Genomic DNA, 18,317 nt, shown 5'->3' with positions numbered 1-18,317 from the left:
AACCTCTACTCTTCCCACTCCCTAAACTGGAAAAAGATGATGAGAACAGGGAAAAGACAAAATGTGGAGGATTTCTATTCCTCTTTCTTTTCTAAACCAGGGAGCAGGAGGAAAGCATCAGAGGCAAGTGGCAGACAGAGGTGGGTGCCCCTACCCAATATACTGTTTGAGGCAACTACTTCAGTTGGCCTCATGGATGGGCCAGCCCTCCTACCACTTAGGTTCAGCTGAGATATGATGACTACAGGTGGGGCCTCTGTATCCATGGATTATCTATCCTCAGATCTGGCTTAACACAGGTCCCTTGGATCTGCGTTGAGCCAGACTTGGTCCAACCTGAACCCTCTGAAGGTGACTGGAGCTGAAGACTACAGAGGCCATGCGCGTCTGCCTGTTGCCTCTGTGGGCTTCAGAATGGCCTTTACAGCAAAACAAAACAAAAAACGCTACTTCCAGTTTCCCAAGGGAAACTGGACATGACATTTTTATGCCTTCTAAAGTATTCTGAGGCCTGGGGAGGGCCTTACCTTCAGAATTTCTTTGCGATTACATTTGCCCTGCCCTCCAGTTTATGGTGGACTTTTCCAAATTTCTAGCCTATCCTCTGCAGGATTGGGAAATCCTTCCAATTTTATATCACAAATCCTATGTTATCACAAATCTCATGCCTTGGGGACATAGCATGGTTGTATGTCAGTAGCATAGCTAAAGGGGATGCAAAGCACTAAGTTTTGCATGGCGCCTCACCGCGGCATGCAAGTGACGCCTCCCCTCCTGAGTCATTCTGGGTTGCCAGAGCCAAACAGAGGCATACCAGGAAATCAGGTGTCAGGAAAGCAGTGTTAATAAATAGAAGAAAGGAGTATCTAATGCACTCCATTGAGGGGGGATGGAGTGATGGCAACTAGTTCGCTAGCTGTGTTATTAAGAAGGACCTGGAACTCGTTCTTATGGCTTTTGCTGTACATAGCAGTCACTGCTAATGCTGACCTTCAGCCACTGATATCGCATTAGGAATCGGACAAATCAAGAGGAGGAAAAAAAGCCCTTTGGAATGAATTCCTAAAAATTCCCTGAATTCAAATGGAAACCTAAGATCCCATGGTGGTATCTAACTAACCAAGGCAGAATCGTGACTATGCAAAACATTCATGTCCTACACATGAGCCTGCTTCAGCCAACTGCACCAAAGATCACACTTTGGTCTTCCAGGGGGCACATGGAGCAGTCCGTCCACTCTTTGTGACACTTTAGCAATACCTGTTTTTTCAGCTGCCTCATGTGCCAAGTTCTTGGCCCACTTTCACCAAGGTTTGCTTCATAAATCATTCATTTTCTGTTTGCATTTCTTAATCAGGGATCAAGGCAACTGCTTTTGTTACACAAATAAGGTCTCTATAAAAAAAAAAAAACAGCGTCCTCTTGGGCATCAGCCTTGAACATCTCTGGAGAGATTTTTTTTTGCCCCTGACATAAACTCAACAGAGCACAGAAAGGGAAGCAGCCTGATCCTTTAGCAGCCCCAATGCTGCTGCTAGCGGCAGCTGTAGTTCTTACGGCACTGCTTTGCTCTGATGCTCAAAGCCAGCCCTCCGTGGTGCCTGCAAACTGCAACGATGTCGAAAAGGATGCAGGCCTGGCCCTTGACTTGATCAATAAGCACCGTAGGGAAGGCTACGTGTTCTCCCTGTTGCGTGTTGCCAATGCTCATGTACAAGAAGCTGTAAGTACCTCTGCTGCAACTGGTTCATTTGTTGGGGGTGGTATAGATCTTCTAAATACATAAATGAGATGCTCCCCCTCCTACTGAGATCTCAAAGTCCAACAGTATCTATAACTGAGAATGGTGCCAAAAAAATTGCAGGCAAGTCATTCTCAGTAATGGGGCAACAGCTCTGGACTCAGCTGTCAGAGGGAAGTCTCAGAAATCTCTCATTTTCAGTGTTCAGGTGTGCCACGATGGGAGGGGGAGTCTGGTGCCTGTGCCTCCCTCCCAATCTGTTTTGCCCTATGCCAGGGCCAAAATGTGCCTGTAGAAGCTAAGAAAAGTGGAAGTGCTGTGCAGCCAGGACGACAGCACCCTGAAGGGAGACATCTGGAGAAACCGAGGCTCCTATGAGTTTCTCTCATAGAATAACACTTATAAAAACCCCTATTTGAAAAATCAGATTTACGGTCGGCCTGCCTGCACATGCCCAATCTCGTCTGATCTTGGAAGCTAAGCAGGGTCAGGCCTGGTTAGTACTTGGATGGGAGACCGCCTGGGAATACCGGGCTCTGTAGGCTTATGCCATAGTCTTTCGAGACTGAAGGTTGCCAACCATTCTATGTAAACCACTTTGATTCTGTGTGACTCAAATCTAAGAGTCTTCAATAAATACTGTAATAAGTAATAAAAATGAAATAAAATAGGTAGACTCCACTGCTGCCATGAGGACAATGCCAGGCAGAGAGAGAATCCTCAGACACCTCCTTGCCAGTTACATAGAGAACTCCTTCAGAACTTATCCAATAGCACATAGCCAAGGGTGGAGAAGGACTGGGCAAGGCTGGGACAGAGTTCAACCAATCACAGGCAAGAAAAGAGTCAACACATAAAAAGAATGTATTAAAATATGGGGGATAATAGAAGGAGGGGGGAAAAAAATAAACAATCAGGTCTGGAAATTGGCTTGGGTGTTTTTCTCTCGTGCCCCAGTGCAAATCAAATACAAACAGGTGATCACAGTAAAAGCAAACTTAAAAGCAATTCCTTATCACATCTAAATTTCCAAACTGTATTACTCTTATTATAACAGCATTAGCTTAATGAGTGCATTTCACCTCTCGGGTCTCCAGGGAGTTGGGTGAGAACTTGACCATACATATGTGCTTTCTCTGAGAGAAGCAAGTCAAAAGCAGATACCTGCATCCTTGGCCTTGATCAGGAGTGTAGACAACAAGGAGAGGAGCTCCAATACTTTTCCTGCAGTAGGAGTGGGGCAGGGCTGGCTGGTCCACATCTTCTGGTACCTGACGTTTCATAGCCCCGTGCCACCTCAGTCCCTCAATGCTGCCTCTTCATGCATGTGAACCTCATGGATCAAAGAAGCAAAGAAGCATGGATCAAAGAGGCAAAGAGGCAAAGAAGGAAGGCCCATAGCCAGGGAGACAGACCAGGGACAGACTGCACTTGCTCCCGGTGTGGAAGGGATTGTCACTCCCAGATTGGCCTTTTCAGCCACACTAGACGCTGTTCCAGAACCACCTTTCAGAGTGCGATACCAGTGTCTTTCGAGACTGAAGGTTGCCAACAACCTCATGGATGTGGGGAGGTTGTGGGTATAAGTGCACACCCCCACTCCTTTACTTGCCAGGAGCACAAACTGCAGCCTGCCTGGTTCATGCCACTTCATTCCACTTCCAGTAGAAGAGGCATAACAATGACAACTGGAAAGTAAAGGATTGGGCTGTTAATGGCATGTGCAAATGGGAAACATGGTTACAGTGGCGTAGCCAGAGGGGGTGCAAAGCACTACGTTTTGCTGGCACCTGAACACGGCGTGCAAGCAGCTCCTCCCCTCTCCCCTTCAGAGCCATTCCAGGCAGTGGAAGCTAAATGGAGGCATTTGCCTCCGATTTGCTCCTCCCACCTGGAATGTCTCCAAAGGAGAGGCAGAGATGCCACTTGCATGGTGCAGTGAGGCTCTCTGCAAAACTTAGTACCTTTCACCCCCTCTAGCTATACCACTGCATGGCTATGGAGTATATAATGACATCTCTTGCACTTCAAAATCTACCACTGCTCCACTGGACTTGACCTAAAGAAGCTGAGGTTAAGTTCTGTCTTAGATGTCAAAGAAGCTATAAAAGGCAGAAAATGGAAGTCTCGTCTAAAAACATCAAGGCAAACAATGAAGAATTGCAGGGAGCCTCACTGCAATGTGCAAAGGTCCCCTCCCCCTCCCCCTCAAAGCCAGGCGTATGCCTCCGTTTTGCTCCCACAGCCTGGAATGGCTTGGGGGGGGGGCTTGAATGCTGTGGTAAGGCTCCCTGCAAGACTTAGTGCTTTGCACCCCCTCTAGCTATGCCACTGCCTTGGGGCTGCATTGCAGCTGCATCAGCACTGGAACATTGGATAGGATTGGGTCCCAAATGAGTAAAAGGGAAGAGTAAAGAGGGGCTGGACAGTACAGAGAAGCTGGACAAAGTCTTTGTATCTGTCTTCACTGCAGAAGATGTAGGGCAGATGCCCAGGTCAGATAGTCCAATAAGGTTTTAAAGCATATTGACAAATTAAAAATTAACAAATCAGTAGGTCTAGATGACATCCAACCAAGAGCTCCTCAGGAACTCAAATGTGAAATTGCTGAGCTTCCAACAAAAACATGCAACCTACCCATTACGTCTGCCTCCACACCAGAGGATTAGATGGTAGCCAATGTAACACCAGTATTTTAAAAGGGACCGAAGAGAGGTTGGTGGCAGCAAATTACAGGTCAATCAGCCTAATCTTTTTTCTGGATAAACTCACTGAGAGTGTTAAAAATAAAAATTATCAGGAATAAACAAGAACAGAACTGGATGATGGCGAATCAGCAAAGTCCCTACCTCACTGGCCTGCTAGAGTTCTTTGCGCAAACTGGGGCAAAAAATTCTCACTTCACGTATGCACTGATGGGGTCTGTATCACTGACTACAGCGGAAAGAGAACTTGGGGTCATGGTGGATAGCGCAGTGAAAATATTGACCCAATATGACCCAATATTGACAAATGTCATGCTAGAAAGGATCAAGAACAAGGCTGCAGATATGACCTTTTATGGGGGCAACCACATTCGAAATACTGCGTACCATTGTAGCCACCTCTAGGATATTGTAGAGTTGGGTGAAGTGCAAAGCAAGACCATCGAAATGATCAGAGGGCTGGAGTACCCTTCTTGCAAGGAGAGGCAGTTGGAACTTCATGGTTTGGAAAACAGCAATTAGTGGGATGTGACTGGGACATGAAATTATGCATGGTGTGAAGAGAATGGACAGAGAGACATTTTTCTTCCTCTCACAATATCAGGACCAGGCGTCATCCAATGAAACTGATTGGTTAGAGATGTAGGTTAGACAAAAGGAGATGCCTCTTCCCATAGTACATAATTACCCGTGGTCTGTGGAATTCATTGCCACAAGATGTGATGATGGACACTAGCACGGATGGCTTTAAAAGGAAATTGGATACATTTGGGACAGTTCTGTGACTGGCTACTAGCCATGGTAGCTGTTCCCAGGTTCAGCTGCACCAAGCCTCTGAATCCCAGTTGCAGGGGAGAGATTGCTGGACTGACATGTGTCTTCCCTCCTGCTTGGGGGCTACCCAGAGGCAGCTGGTATGTCACTGTGGGAAGCAGGACTACATGATCCTTTGGCCTGCTTTAGCAGGGCTTTGCTCATTCATTCATTTCTTTTTAAGAATATTTCTATAACTCTTCAACAAAAAGAGTTCACAAAGCGGTTTACAGAAAAATCTAGTAACAAAATGGCTCCTTGTCCCAAAAGAGCTCAGAATCTTTTAAAAATAAAATCTATTTACTCATCCTGTTGGATGTTGTATGACCACCATAGCATCACAACCTGACCTGTTCTGTTCACAACTCTGACCTGTTCTGGTAGCCTTGGATGTCTAATGGCACATGCCAGGTGGGCTGTTCTTATGGGAATCAGGTGAAAAAATTCTGAGTATTCAGCCATGGCCTATTGAATCATACACTGCTCAGGCTTTTCATAGGGATTCCTATGGGGAAAAGGAAGGGCACAAGGGGAGCTCAGTCATCACAGGCTGTGAACTTTAACGCTTTTTCTTCTGGTGTGGCTGCTGAACAATTTCAATTTCTCTGTTGTCATCGCCAGTTTTCATTTATTATTTTAGAATCCAACAGGCCAAGCTGATGAGTGTTTACTCAGAAGTAAGCTCCCTGAGTTCAATTGAAACTTGCTTCCATGAAACTGTGCTTAGGATAGCAGCTATGCTATAGTTTATTAAGGCCGCAATCCTCTGCACATGTATCTGGGAATAAGTCGCATTTAACTGAATGGGGCTAACTTCTGAGTAGATATGCATAGGATTGTACTGTTAATACTGTTCAATGTACCCTGAGTGTTTTGGACAAAAAGGCAGTTAGTTAATTAGTTACAGCACAAGCCTATATAGGTTTATTCAGAAGTAAATGTGTTCAATAGGGCTTATCACAGGTAACTTTCAGCCCAATCCTATACATATCTACTCAGAAGTAAGTCCAATTATAGTCAATGGTATATAACAGCATAATCCTATCCACACTTTCCTGAGAGTAAGCCCCATTGACTCTAATGGAACTGTAAGTCTGTCCATTTTGAATGCATCATTTATTTAATGTATTTATTTATACTGACTGAGGTCAGCCAGCTCTCACGCATTTTGACTTCATGTAAGGACAGCCAACCACCGAAGTTCTTGCATTTCATGGTATAGGCTTAACTAAGTAACCCACATTGCTCCTTAATACTCCATTTTGCTCAGCGCAGCCACAATGATTACTTGAAGTCATCATAATAACAGTCAGAAACTTTGCTTCTCCAGCCCATTTTGTATACCTTGTTTTCAGTTTCTCTATCCCTATGTTTTTGCCTGCCCACTGAAGACCAAATTTCATGTATCTGATGAAGTGGACTATACTCCACAAAAGTGTATGCTGAAATAAATTGCTTAGTCTTTATTACAAGATTCTCTGTTGTTTAAGGTAAATCTGTTGTTGCCAGTGGCATAGCTATTAGGGGTGCAAAGCACTAAGTTTTGCAGGGAGCCTCACCCTGGCATGCAAGTGGACCCTCCCCCTCCCTTCAGAGCCATTCTGGGCAGTGGGAGCAAAACGGAGGCATGCCTCCATTTTGCTCCCACAGCCTGGAATGGCTCGGAGGAGAAGGGGCAGATTTTACACCAGGGTGAGGCTCCCTGCAATACTTAGTGCATTGCACCCCTTCTAGCTTTGCTGTTGGTTGTTACTACTCAATTTTGCGTCTGCTGGACATGCTTGTTATTGGGAACCAGGAAATCTGTCTACAATTCTCCTGAAATCAAAAGACTTGAACCACATTTTTAATAGCCATGACAACTTCCATGTTATGAGTGTTGAAGGATGGGTCTATTTTGCAGAAATCGGCTTCTAATAAAACTGCCCGTTCCTTTAATTAAAAAGTCACTGAATTTGTTGCCTTTCCTCCATCCTTTACCCCCTGCAGAAAAATGCATCTATCCTGTACTTAACTCTAGATGTGATGGAAACGGAATGTCCTGTATTATCGAGAAAACACTGGACATCTTGTGACGGTAGGAGGTTCTTTGCCATCACTGTAAGTGACACAGCATATTTACTCTTTCCCATCATAGAGCCCAATCCTATCCAGTTTTCCAGGGCCGGTGCAGCTATATCAGTGGGGTGTGCACTGTAGGACACAGTCACATAGGCCTCCTCAAGGTATGGGAGCATTTGTTCCCTTACCTCAGGGCTGCATTGCAGCTGCATCGGAGCTGGGAAGTTGGATAGGATTGGGCCCATAGTTGTCAGGGCCACTCTGCTCCCCTGGCAATGAGTGCTCCAGGAAACCAGAAATCCTAGAGCCCAAGAATGCACTTCTGTCCAGCTTTGCACACACGTGCTCACCAGATACTGAACAAGGGAGCCAGTACTGCTTTCCATCCCTTCTCCAGACTCAATCCATGTGCAGAAATAGAATTATACATGTACAATCAATGTGGATGTTGATCAGCATTGCTTTCCAACCAGGAAATTCCTGGCAGGGATCCTGTTTGTTTCAAACTCCACAGAAGCAAAGGGCAAGGCCAATTGTCCCTAAGCCAGTGATTGAAGTTATACACTGTAAATGAATAGACAGAGTTTGCGCTGGGCTCCACCTCCAAATCTGTCCAAACCACTGGGCTCTGCCCTCCAGCCTCACCCATTCCAGAGTCATTCTGGGATTCACTCTCATGTCCTGCCTGGATTCCAGAATGCTGTCTTTTGAGACTGACAAGCCTTGTATTGGTACATGCACTTAATTCCATCACAGTGTGCATCCCTTACCTAAGAACATAGGAAGCTACCTTATACTGAATCAGACCCCTGGGCCAGTCTGTAGTGTCTATACTGACTGGCAGCAGTTCCTCTCTGTATCAGTTAGGAGTCTTTTCCAACCCTACCTAGAGATGCCAGGGACTGAATCAGGGACATTCTCCAAGCAGCTAAGTGCATGCCTCCCAGCACCCAGAATGGCTCCAAAGGGGAGGGGCCACTTGCTCACCACAGTGAAGCTCCCTGCAGCACTTAGTGCTTTGGACCCCCTCTAACTACGCCACTGCAGGCATCAAATATTCCCCAGTGAGAAAAGCCCTTCCTTAGTTCTTCGGTACCTACTTTTGAAGTAGCTTGTAGTTTGGAAATAGCCGTTTTTGTTTTGTCTTCTCTAGGACTTTGGACAGTGCAAAGCCATTGTGTATATAAACCAAGGTTTGGAGAGAGAAAGACTGTATGGATACAACTGCACTGTAAGCCCAGGTATCTATAACTTGTAAAGAGGTTGCCAACTTAACCATTCACAACAGCGTAATTCAGAGAATTTGGCTAATCTTATGTGAAAATACTGGATCTGTCAAGACTCAGGATGCACATAACAGTCTCATCTCAGCCTCCATCATGGACCCATCTTTCAGATATTATTTTTATCTTTATCATTACATACAAACAGAACAGCCCAGCAGGATTAGGCCAAGGGCCCATCTAGTCCCACCTAGCTTTCTGTATCTCACAACAGCCCACCAGATGCCTCAGGGAGCAAACAAGGCAAAAAGAGAGCTGCATCCTGGTGCCCTCCCTTGCACCTGGCATGCTGAGGTAATCTACTTCTAAAATCAGGAAGCTGTATATACCCATCATGGCTTGTAACCTGTAATGGGCTGTTCCTCCATATATCTGTCCAATCCTGTTTTAAAGACATCTAGACCAGATACCATCATCACTTCCTGTGGCAAGGAATTCCACAGACTAATTACATGCTGGGTAAAGAAATATTTTTTTGTCTGTTTTATTTACCTAGATCAGTTATCTAGATTTATCTAGATCAGTTTTTTCCTCTCTTTCCCTGCCTCTCCCTGCTCTTCTCTTCCCAAAGCAGGTTGATATCATATGCATAGCCTAAATACAGTGGCATCACAAGGGTTGCTGTAACCCTTATTAAATTTATTTATTTAATTTATTTATTTAAATATATAGCAGTACAGGTCACCAACAAATCACTAACCAACAAAAAACCAGCAGCCAACATGATGATATTCACACAATTGAGTAAGAGTTCTAGTATTAGCTCTGATATATGGAAATAAGAGCTGACCTATACTAACACCTGATTGGTTCCCTACTGTGTCATACTAACGCCTCATTGGCTCTTGGAACAATCAGTCTCATTGGTCAGTTTTGAGTGAAAGAAATCCACTTTTTGTTACATAAGGCAGTTGTGTTTTCCTTCTCTGGATATTTGGCTATAACTTTTCATAAAATACCAATATTTCAATATTGTGTGTTGCATTACATTCTGCATTAAATTACCTATTGAATGATATATAACAGGCTGATATTATTCATAAATACAAATTATCCAAAAGGTTTCCAAAATTTTGCCCACTAGTGGTGTCACCCCCTAAGAGTGTCACCCAGTGCGGTCCGCACCCCCCACACTGCCCTAGTGATGCCACTGATGGGCCTTACAGAAAGGGACTGCACCGTACAGACCTTGTTCCCCCACTGCTGAACATAGAAGGAAAAAGAGAGCTGTAAAGTTTTCAAATTCAGCCCAGACTGCAAAACAGTTTCTCAAAGAGGGCTGATTTGAGATGGTGATACAAAAATACCTCCCAGAACGCAGCTTCATCACAGTTCTCTTCATCCTGACAGCCATTGTAGCTAAGGTGGGGGCACTGCATTCTGGCTAGCGCAGAGCCAATCAGCGCCAGTTTCCTGCCTCATAGGAAACAATGTGCTGTTTCACGCAACATTCAACTACTGGGGAAGATGTACCCCACACTATTGGAGGCGTAAATGTATTCATGATTGTGTGTACTTAATCCTTGTCACTGGAATCCAAACCCAGCAACAACAAAAATCCATAAACTTCCATCAGATTAACAGCCCAATCCCAAGCTACCCGGGGTGCAGGGCAGTGGCAGTGCCAAAAATGGATGCCACTGCATCCTGCGTGTCCCAGGCAGCCACCGGCAGCTCCTTGGGAGAAGGGGACTTTCCACAATGGGGCTACTCGATTCACCAGGCAGTGAGCCCGACAGGGAGGCTTTGGATCTGGTGGAACAAAGTTTCACCAGTCCCGCCTCCCTCCCTGCTCCCTCCCCCTGGCATGCCTTCTCCCTGCCCTCTCCCCACCTCCCCCATAATGCCTCCTCCCTGCCTCCCCCATAATGCCTCCACTTACCTCTCCGCGACTCAGTGGGAGCAAGTCCTCTTTAATTCAATAGCTCTTATTGCCAGATAAATATGTACAGGATTAGGATACGCATGTAGAATTAGGAATTTAACACTATTAACAAGAGTTAACATATTTTTAACAGCATCTATCAAAAAAATCACAAGTTTAAGCACAAACTCTTTTATTTTATTTTTTTAAGCACTTAGAATTTGGGACCCCAATTTTTGAAATGTTGCCAAGTCCTGAATTTGTTTTGTTCCAGCTCTAATTACACAAACATTATCCTGGGCAACTGTGCTATGGCATCGATAACCATGCACTTTTTCCACAGTCCCACCACAATTATATAAGTGTGTAGACTGTCCAGTTAGAGTCACCGTCATAGAGGATGTCGATCAGCATGCAGGAGAAGCCGAGAGGATCTTGGAGGAGCACAAGCAGAAGAACAACGAGACAAGCCATTTCAAGGTGGAGAAAATCCAAAAAGTGTTTAAGGCGGTAGGTATCCATGCACTCTTGGATAACCTATGAGATTTTCAATCAGGTAGAACAACTTTTGAGGACTTATTGGCGCCATGCATTCAGTGGCACACACGGTCTGTTACTGGTAGTGTGTGAAATCCACAAGAAAATCACCCCACTTACCTGTGGTTGGGCTTCATGTCCCTCCATTAACATGACATGGGAGCTCTAATCACATGGGTATCTTTCCATACAGTGCTGCATTTCCATTGCAGGTGCTGACATGTTTAATTTATGTCCATGTTCAGGATGCTTCCACCCTAGAGCTCTTCAGCATGGTTGAGGCTTGGATTTTCTGCAAATGGCTACAGACATAAGAACATAAGAACATAAGAACAGCCCCACTGGATCAGGCCATAGGCCCATCTAGTCCAGCTTCCTGTATCTCACAGCGGCCCACCAAATGCCCCAGGGAGCACACCAGATAACAAGAGACCTCATCCTGGTGCCCTCCCCTACATCTGGCATTCTGACTTAACCCATTCCTAAAATCAGGAGGTTGCGCATACACATCATGGCTTGTACCCCATAATGGATTTTTCCTCCAGAAACTCGTCCAATCCCCTTTTAAAGGCGTCTAGGCTAGACGCCAGCACCACATCCTGTGGCAAGGAGTTCCACAGACCGACCACGCGCTGAGTAAAGAAATATTTTCTTTTGTCTGTCCTAACCCGCCCAACACTCAATTTTAGTGGATGTCCCCTGGTTCTGGTATTATGTGAGAGTGTAAAGAGCATCTCCCTATCCACTCTGTCCATCCCCTGCATAATTTTGTATGTCTCAATCATGTCCCCAGAATGACAACTGAAGTTCCACACAACACTTAGTATAATCACTAGAAACCTATATTATCCAGCAATGACCCCTTCCCCATGGCCAAGGTTCTCCTACTCACAAGCCAGTTGCATTCAATGAGAGTTGCTGGTAACATCAAGTAGTTTATAGCTTGCAGGCTCAACCTGTTCAATTGCTTCTGGTTGAGGGGGGGGGGGAGATAATTGCCCTGCTCTGAATTGCCCCAGTGTCCATTTCTGTTCCTGGATGTGGGAAAGTCTTTAGTTTTTAATTTCCTCTCTTTTTTTCCTTTTCCTTTTTAAAATAGTGTTTTAATATGTGGTTTGTTCTATGCAGGAAGCATCTCGAACAGGATATGTAATAGAATTTATTATAAAAGAGGACAAGTGCCCCAGAAATGCATCAGAATGTGAATTTCTACCTGACAAATACTCAGTAAGTAGAGAGATAAAGTAGCTTAAGGGAAATGTGGAATAAAGGGGCCAACCCATGTAACTGCAGAGAAAGCTGACCAGCAGCACTTCAGCAAGAGATTGGCAGGAAGCAGAGTTAAGAAGGAGAAACCTTTACAGCCTGCTTTTTCTTTTTGCCAGGATTCACACATGCAGACAAATATTGACTCCAGCTGCAATTCTAACCACACTTTCCTGAGAGTAAGTCCGATTGAACAAAATAGGACTTACTTCTGAATAGACCTGGTTAGAATTGTGCCCTCAGAGGGGTGCAAAGGCAAAAATTATTAAGTCTCTTACTGCACCATTCTTCTTCAAATCCTCAGCAATGGAATGACTGACCAGATGCATGTGCTCTGGAAATTTGGAGAGACAGTTCCTTACATTGGTGGCAGCACAACCTGTCCACTCCAACACACAGAAAGTTAACTAGGATTGAGCCTGCGGGGAGCGGAGGGTTTACAACAGTGAAACAGTGTTCCACTGTCATAAAATGGCTGCTGATAGTGCAAACTGTGCGCGGATGGTGGCCATTTTGTGAGTGCTGCCACAAGAAGTGGTAGTGTCACAGCCTCCATGCCAGGGTCCATCCCCCCCCCCCCGCTTGTAAACTAGTGGTGGAGGCAGATGGGGGTGGAACAGTGTGTGGAGGGAGAGGATGGGGTGGAGACCCCGGTGGGGAAGGGAGACTGATTGAGGCTGGAAAGAGGCTGCCCTGTTGGGTCTACTGGAACCTGTGCCAGTGATTTTTCTGGTGCAGATTAAAGTAGAACCAGGAAGGTGGACTGAGGATGGGAAGGAGAATAGAATTTTGTCCGCACTGCTTTTTCTGATAACACCCACTTCCCAGCCTCGACATTTATCCTTCCTCACTGCAGTCTCTCTTCCGTTCCTCCCCTCCCCCATTCTGCCAACCTGCCATGCTGACTTACCAGCACCGGGACTGTTCAGGAGGCCACTGGTGCGCAGCCCTGGCTGCTTGCCACTTATGGCTGTGGCCCAGATGCATGGAATGGTGGTGTAGCTAGAGGGGGTGCAAAGCACTAAGTGTTGCAGGTAGCCTAACTGCAGTGTGCAAGTGGCCCCTCCCCCTCTCCATCAAAGCCAGACATATGCTTTGCTCCCCCCACCCAGAATGGCTTCGAAGGGAAGGGGCTGCTTTCATGCTGCGTGAAGCTCCCTGCAACACTTAGTGCTTTGCACCCCCTCTAGCTATGCCACTGTTCAGCACTATCAGTACACTGAGGAAGGGGTATCTTCCACTAAGTCCTTTCTAGGGTGCAGTGTGCCTGTGTGGGAGGGGGCAGGGCCCAAACCATTCTTGCATCCAGGGTGATGGGATGTCTAAACGTATTGTAGAGCCTCACCTCATTGAAAGAGTGCAGTGTGGCTCTAGAAGTATCAAATGCTCCTCCAGAACATTAGGGAGAAAGCCACACGTGCAAACTCTACCTTAATTCAGAGAGTGCAAAGTGCTAATTCAGTCCCCTACTTTGTAAAATGATAGCTGCTGTTGCAAGGATGGAAAAGTTAGGGATGCAGTAAAAACATGCACACACCTCTCTCCAGTGTTCCTCTTTGTGAGACATGCCTTCGATTTTTCAAAGCTGTCTCTCAACTCTTTACTTTCCCTGGAAAAGTATCTGCAGGATCCAACTGAGTACTGTTATGACCACCCAGTCAGGAGCTCAAATACATGTTGCTGTTTTCTTTCCCTACACAGCGCAGGGGATTCTGTACAGGAAGAGTCACCTATGGCACAGAAGAGGGAGGCGTGGCTGAAGTAGAGTCCTGTGAAATCTACGACGTTCCTGTAAGTCGTGCTCCTATCATTGCCCTACTTGTAGGCAAAGGTTCATGCATTTTATTCACACAGGCAGCCGTGTGAATCTGAAAATAGGAAATGGTCCTTTCAGCTTCAAAGCAATTTGCCATGTTACATGAAAGGCAGATTGTTGTTTTTTTTTAAAGTATAGAAGTACCATTCCAGAGTAAATGGTCGTGCTCCTATCATTGCCCTACTTGTAGGCAAAGGTTCATGCATTTTATTCACACAGGCAGCCGTGTGAATCTGAAAATAGGAAATGGTCCTTTCAGCTTCAAAGCAATTTGCCATGTTACATGAAAGGCAGATTGTTGTTTTTTTTTTAAAGTATAGAAGTACCATTCCAGAGTAAAAGAAAAGATATAGAAGCAAGCATCTAAAGAAAAAGAAGTAGAAAGCCCACTAGCATGCCCACCTCCACTTTGGTTCTCAGAAAAATGAAAGAAGTTCTAGGCAAACCATTTGCAAGTGTGCTACACGAAGCATAGCAATCAGTACATTTGTCAAGCATCTCAATATATCCATTCAGCTGTTCAACTAATAATCTGTCCAATCCAAAAATAAAATATACTCTCTATTGTTTTATGATTGTGGCAGCAAAGCCTCTGACACCGATTGGTTAAGCTAGTGTGCTGTCACAGAATGTTCCTGATTGAATACTCCAACTGCTCAGGGAACAAAGCTCTCTGCCTGTTTGCAGTCCAGCTCCTTTGAAGGAAAGGAAAGTTGTGAGGTTGTGTGCTGTTTAAAACCTTGCATAGTCCCTAGTGACACTGGTAACTTTGTGAGATGAACTGGGGATGGAGAAGAGGTCCCAAACTGGGAAGGTAGCAAAAGTGCAGGGAGCCCAGCGGCCTGAGGCTGATGGAAGATTGCCACCTAGGCAAAGGGCTAAGAAATTGGAACTCAAGGGAAGATTAAGGGCCCAATTCTATCCAATTTTCCAGTGCCGGTGCAGCCGTGCCAATGGGGTGTGCACTGCATCCTGTGGCGGGGAGGTAGTCACAGAGGCCTCCTCAAGGTATGGGAACATTTGTTCCCTTACTTCAGGGCTGCATTGCAGCTGCACCGGTGCTGGAAAGTTGGATAGGATTGGGCCCTAATGGTGACTGGTGAAAGAGAAGCTGGGCTGAGGAGATGAGACAGAAGGAACTGAGAGAAGGTGCATTAAACAAAAGCAAAGACGCTGAAGAAACCTTGCAGTGCTTAAGGTCAAGAGGGGCAGCTGCATACTACCAGGAGAGGCAAGGAGTGCCAGGGGAATTCTGCCACTTGTAGCTCATCACTGCAACTGTGTGACCGAGCAATCACAAACAGCCCGTAGCCCTTTTCAGTTATTCATTTTGTGTAAAAAATGAATGCGTGTGGGGAGGCAGCATCATACCTCTGTAGGGTCAGTGAGCGCATAGACAGAGCCTTGTTCAAATGCGACTGTACACTCAGGGAACTGTGGAAGTGTACAAAGGTACACAAATAGCTGTGGGGGCAGAGCCTGTCATTGTGAGGCTGAACATCCTCCCGCATGGGTTTGTGGAAGTGCCCTTAAGGGCTAATGAGGATCACAAAGCAGTGAAGAAGGACCCAATTTCCCATCACGAGAAACATGATAAGTCATGATATGAGTTCATATCATGATCCAGCTGGCCAGTTCTTTGGCCTCCCATGGGGTTTTGAAGGTTTTTGTGTATTCCTCTGCTTCTTCGCTCAGGTGCTCTGTCAGAGTAGGCGATACATGAGTGTCAGAACACAAAGTCATCCTTATTCCACCAGTGTTTCCACCACTTCAAGACATTGTTTTTATTACATTTACTGTATATCCCAGCTACCAGATAGTGTGCAGGGGGGGGGGCGGTCCCAAGAAAACTGCCCAGACACTAGACTTGTTTCACTTCTGCAGCTGGTGGCATCATGTGCCCTCAAACCATGCTTTGTGGCATTCAAACATTTATACCAGGGCTGGTCTACAAATTTGACTCCCAAGGGGTGCTGTACTGAAACAGCAGCAGCCCTTTGGGGTTTTCTCCACACCATTGCTGTTGCACATAGCACCCCTCTCTGGGTGTTCTGACACATTAGGACAAGAGTTTACACGCCAGTACTGGCCAATGCCAGGAGTATGTGGCTTTGCCATGTAAACTCTCGAGGAGACAGCTCAGAATCACACGGACAGCAATGCTAGAGCTTATAAGCAACGGCAGTAGCGTAGAGAGGGGGGCAGCTCACAAAGTATTGCAGGTGCCACAATGTGCTGTATAAGTGGCTCCTTCCCCTCACTGTCAGAGTCATTCTGGGTGTCGACGGTAACACAGAGGCAACCGTTGCTGCCCTGAATGGCTCTGAAGGCGAGGGGGAGGGGCATTGAGGCACCTGCAATATTTTGTGCATCAGCCCCCGTTCTGCCTATGTTATTGATGAAGTGGAAACCTCAGAGATGCCGACTCGAGCCGTTTGATGAGTGTCAGGAGCAGTCCACCCCATTACGGCAAAGTGAATTAGGTAGATTTACGGATGCGGTAAAGACAGCTCCTCTGCAAAGAGGTTGTAACTTTATTTGTTATTGTTCTTCCTTTCTCATTTGTGATGCACATTTCAACCATGGCTATGTTCCTTATGGTTTGCTATTGGAAAGAATGGCAGTCATCCTTTCTGCCACCACGACCTAGGAGAACACCATCATCATGGCAAAGTACATGGGCATGGATGCAGATGTTCACCTCCTGGTCCACCACACAGACACCCTCATCATCACCATCATCGTTGTCCACACCACCACCACCGTCATGGGCATAGACGTGGCTATGGATGCCCACCATGTCCTGACCATTATCACCATGACCCTAAAGGACCCATGGGCCACCACAATTCCTCTGAAGAATATCCTGACTTTTCTCCTGGACCTCATCACCCTCCTCCTCCCCCTGGTGGCCCAAGTCATCAATCTCCTAGTAAAGATCACCCACCTCCACACCATCGCTGCCATCATCATAGCTTTGAACGTCATCATGGGCATGGACGTCATGGGCATCAATATGGCCATGAGTGCCCACCATGTCCCGACCATTATCACAATGGCCAGAAAGGGCCCATGGGCCACCAAAATTCCTCTGAAGACCACCAAGAACATCCTGACTTTCCCCCTCCTCCTGGACCTCACTACCCTCCTCCTCCCCCTGGTGGCCCACACCATCTACCTCCTAGTAAATATCCCCCACCACCACCTGGTCCTCCACCTCCTCCTGGTAGACATCATGATCATCCACCACCACCACCACCATCTTGGAAGGGTAACAGATATGCCCACTGGCATAGATACCATCATGACTGCAAGTCTAACCAAACCTCGGATGAAAGAGGAAGAGACTCTTCTCGAGAAGAAGATTCAGATTCATTCAGAGACTTCAATTTTTTCCATAAGAGTGAAATTGGTTCAGTCTATCACATTCCGGTCTTTGAAGCACCCAGTGCAAACTTCCTTGACCATCCATGCAGCTCCCAGAGATGTCACAAGAAGCACCCTTTCCCTTCCAAAGATCGATATGAGAAGCCAATAGTTCAGCATTTTCCTGAAATTCTTTCTGAATCATGCCCAGGAGATGCCAAAGATGATCCACTTGGTGTTTTAGCTTTATACCCACTTCTGCCTACCCAGTAAATGCATTTTCCTTAAATGAAAGCCTTGCATAAATATTAATTACATAAATACACAGCTTCATTGACTTCGGTCACAGTTTGCTACTTCCCTTGAGCTTTAACTCAGAAAAATAAAATATACACATACAGAAAATGCTGCTCTGTGATCTGTTTTATTTGCAAGGAACGGGGAGAAGAAGACATGTGGAACAAAGAATTGTGGGCCCTGTGTGTACCCCATGTCCTCCGTTGTCATCCTTTATGGTTTCGTTTGACCCTTTTGGTCTCTGGGCAGAATGCCAGGCTCTGAGCATTTATACCAGGCCTGACCAATCCATATTGCCTGCTGATCAGAGGGGATAATGCTGCACACACACTTTCTCTAGCTCCTGAGAGGAGTGCCAAAGGAATGTGGACGGTACTAGATGAGTACACAATTGACATGGTCCTACACCACACTCTGAGACAGCACACACCACAGTGTGGAGCAGGGAACCACATCAACAGGCGATTCTCTAAGGCAGCCATTTTCAACCACTGTGCCGTGGCACACTGGTGTGCCGCGAATGGTCTCCAGGTGTGCTGCGGGAATTTGGGAGAGGGTCATTTATCAA

The 18,317-nt window shown here is 46.0% G+C and overlaps 1 protein-coding gene and 1 pseudogene across 1 annotated transcript; both read left to right on the top strand.

The window, feature by feature from the left end:
* Positions 1 to 1,525: 1,525 nt before the first annotated feature.
* LOC136645327 (histidine-rich glycoprotein-like) lies at positions 1,526 to 18,013 on the top strand. The gene is made up of 8 exons (XM_066621558.1): positions 1,526 to 1,723; positions 7,249 to 7,359; positions 8,474 to 8,561; positions 10,811 to 10,981; positions 12,137 to 12,231; positions 13,972 to 14,061; positions 16,737 to 17,357; positions 17,999 to 18,013. Exons 1-8 carry the CDS (start codon positions 1,526 to 1,528, stop codon positions 18,011 to 18,013), a joined length of 1,389 nt encoding a protein of 462 aa, XP_066477655.1.
* On the top strand, positions 2,169 to 2,286 carry LOC136646198 (5S ribosomal RNA; annotated as a pseudogene).
* Positions 18,014 to 18,317: the final 304 nt, after the last annotated feature.

The sequence above is a fragment of the Tiliqua scincoides genome, chromosome 3 (genome assembly GCF_035046505.1).
Source record: "Tiliqua scincoides isolate rTilSci1 chromosome 3, rTilSci1.hap2, whole genome shotgun sequence".
Lineage (NCBI taxonomy): Eukaryota > Metazoa > Chordata > Lepidosauria > Squamata > Scincidae > Tiliqua > Tiliqua scincoides.
Note: the sequence above shows the minus strand (reverse complement) of the source record. Positions and strands in the feature narration are given on the sequence as shown.

What these genes read in the sequence shown, in the direction of transcription:
- LOC136645327 (XM_066621558.1), top strand. Translation starts at nt 1,526, where the DNA reads ATGCTGCTGCTAGCGGCAGCTGTAGTTCTTACGGCACTGCTTTGCTCT. An exon ending in AAAAGTGTTTAAGGCGGTAG is followed by an intron (nt 10,982 to 12,136) that starts GTATCCATGCAC and finishes CTATGCAGGAAG; the next exon opens with CATCTCGAACAGGATATGTA. An exon ending in GTGAAATCTACGACGTTCCT is followed by an intron (nt 14,062 to 16,736) that starts GTAAGTCGTGCT and finishes ACCACGACCTAG; the next exon opens with GAGAACACCATCATCATGGC.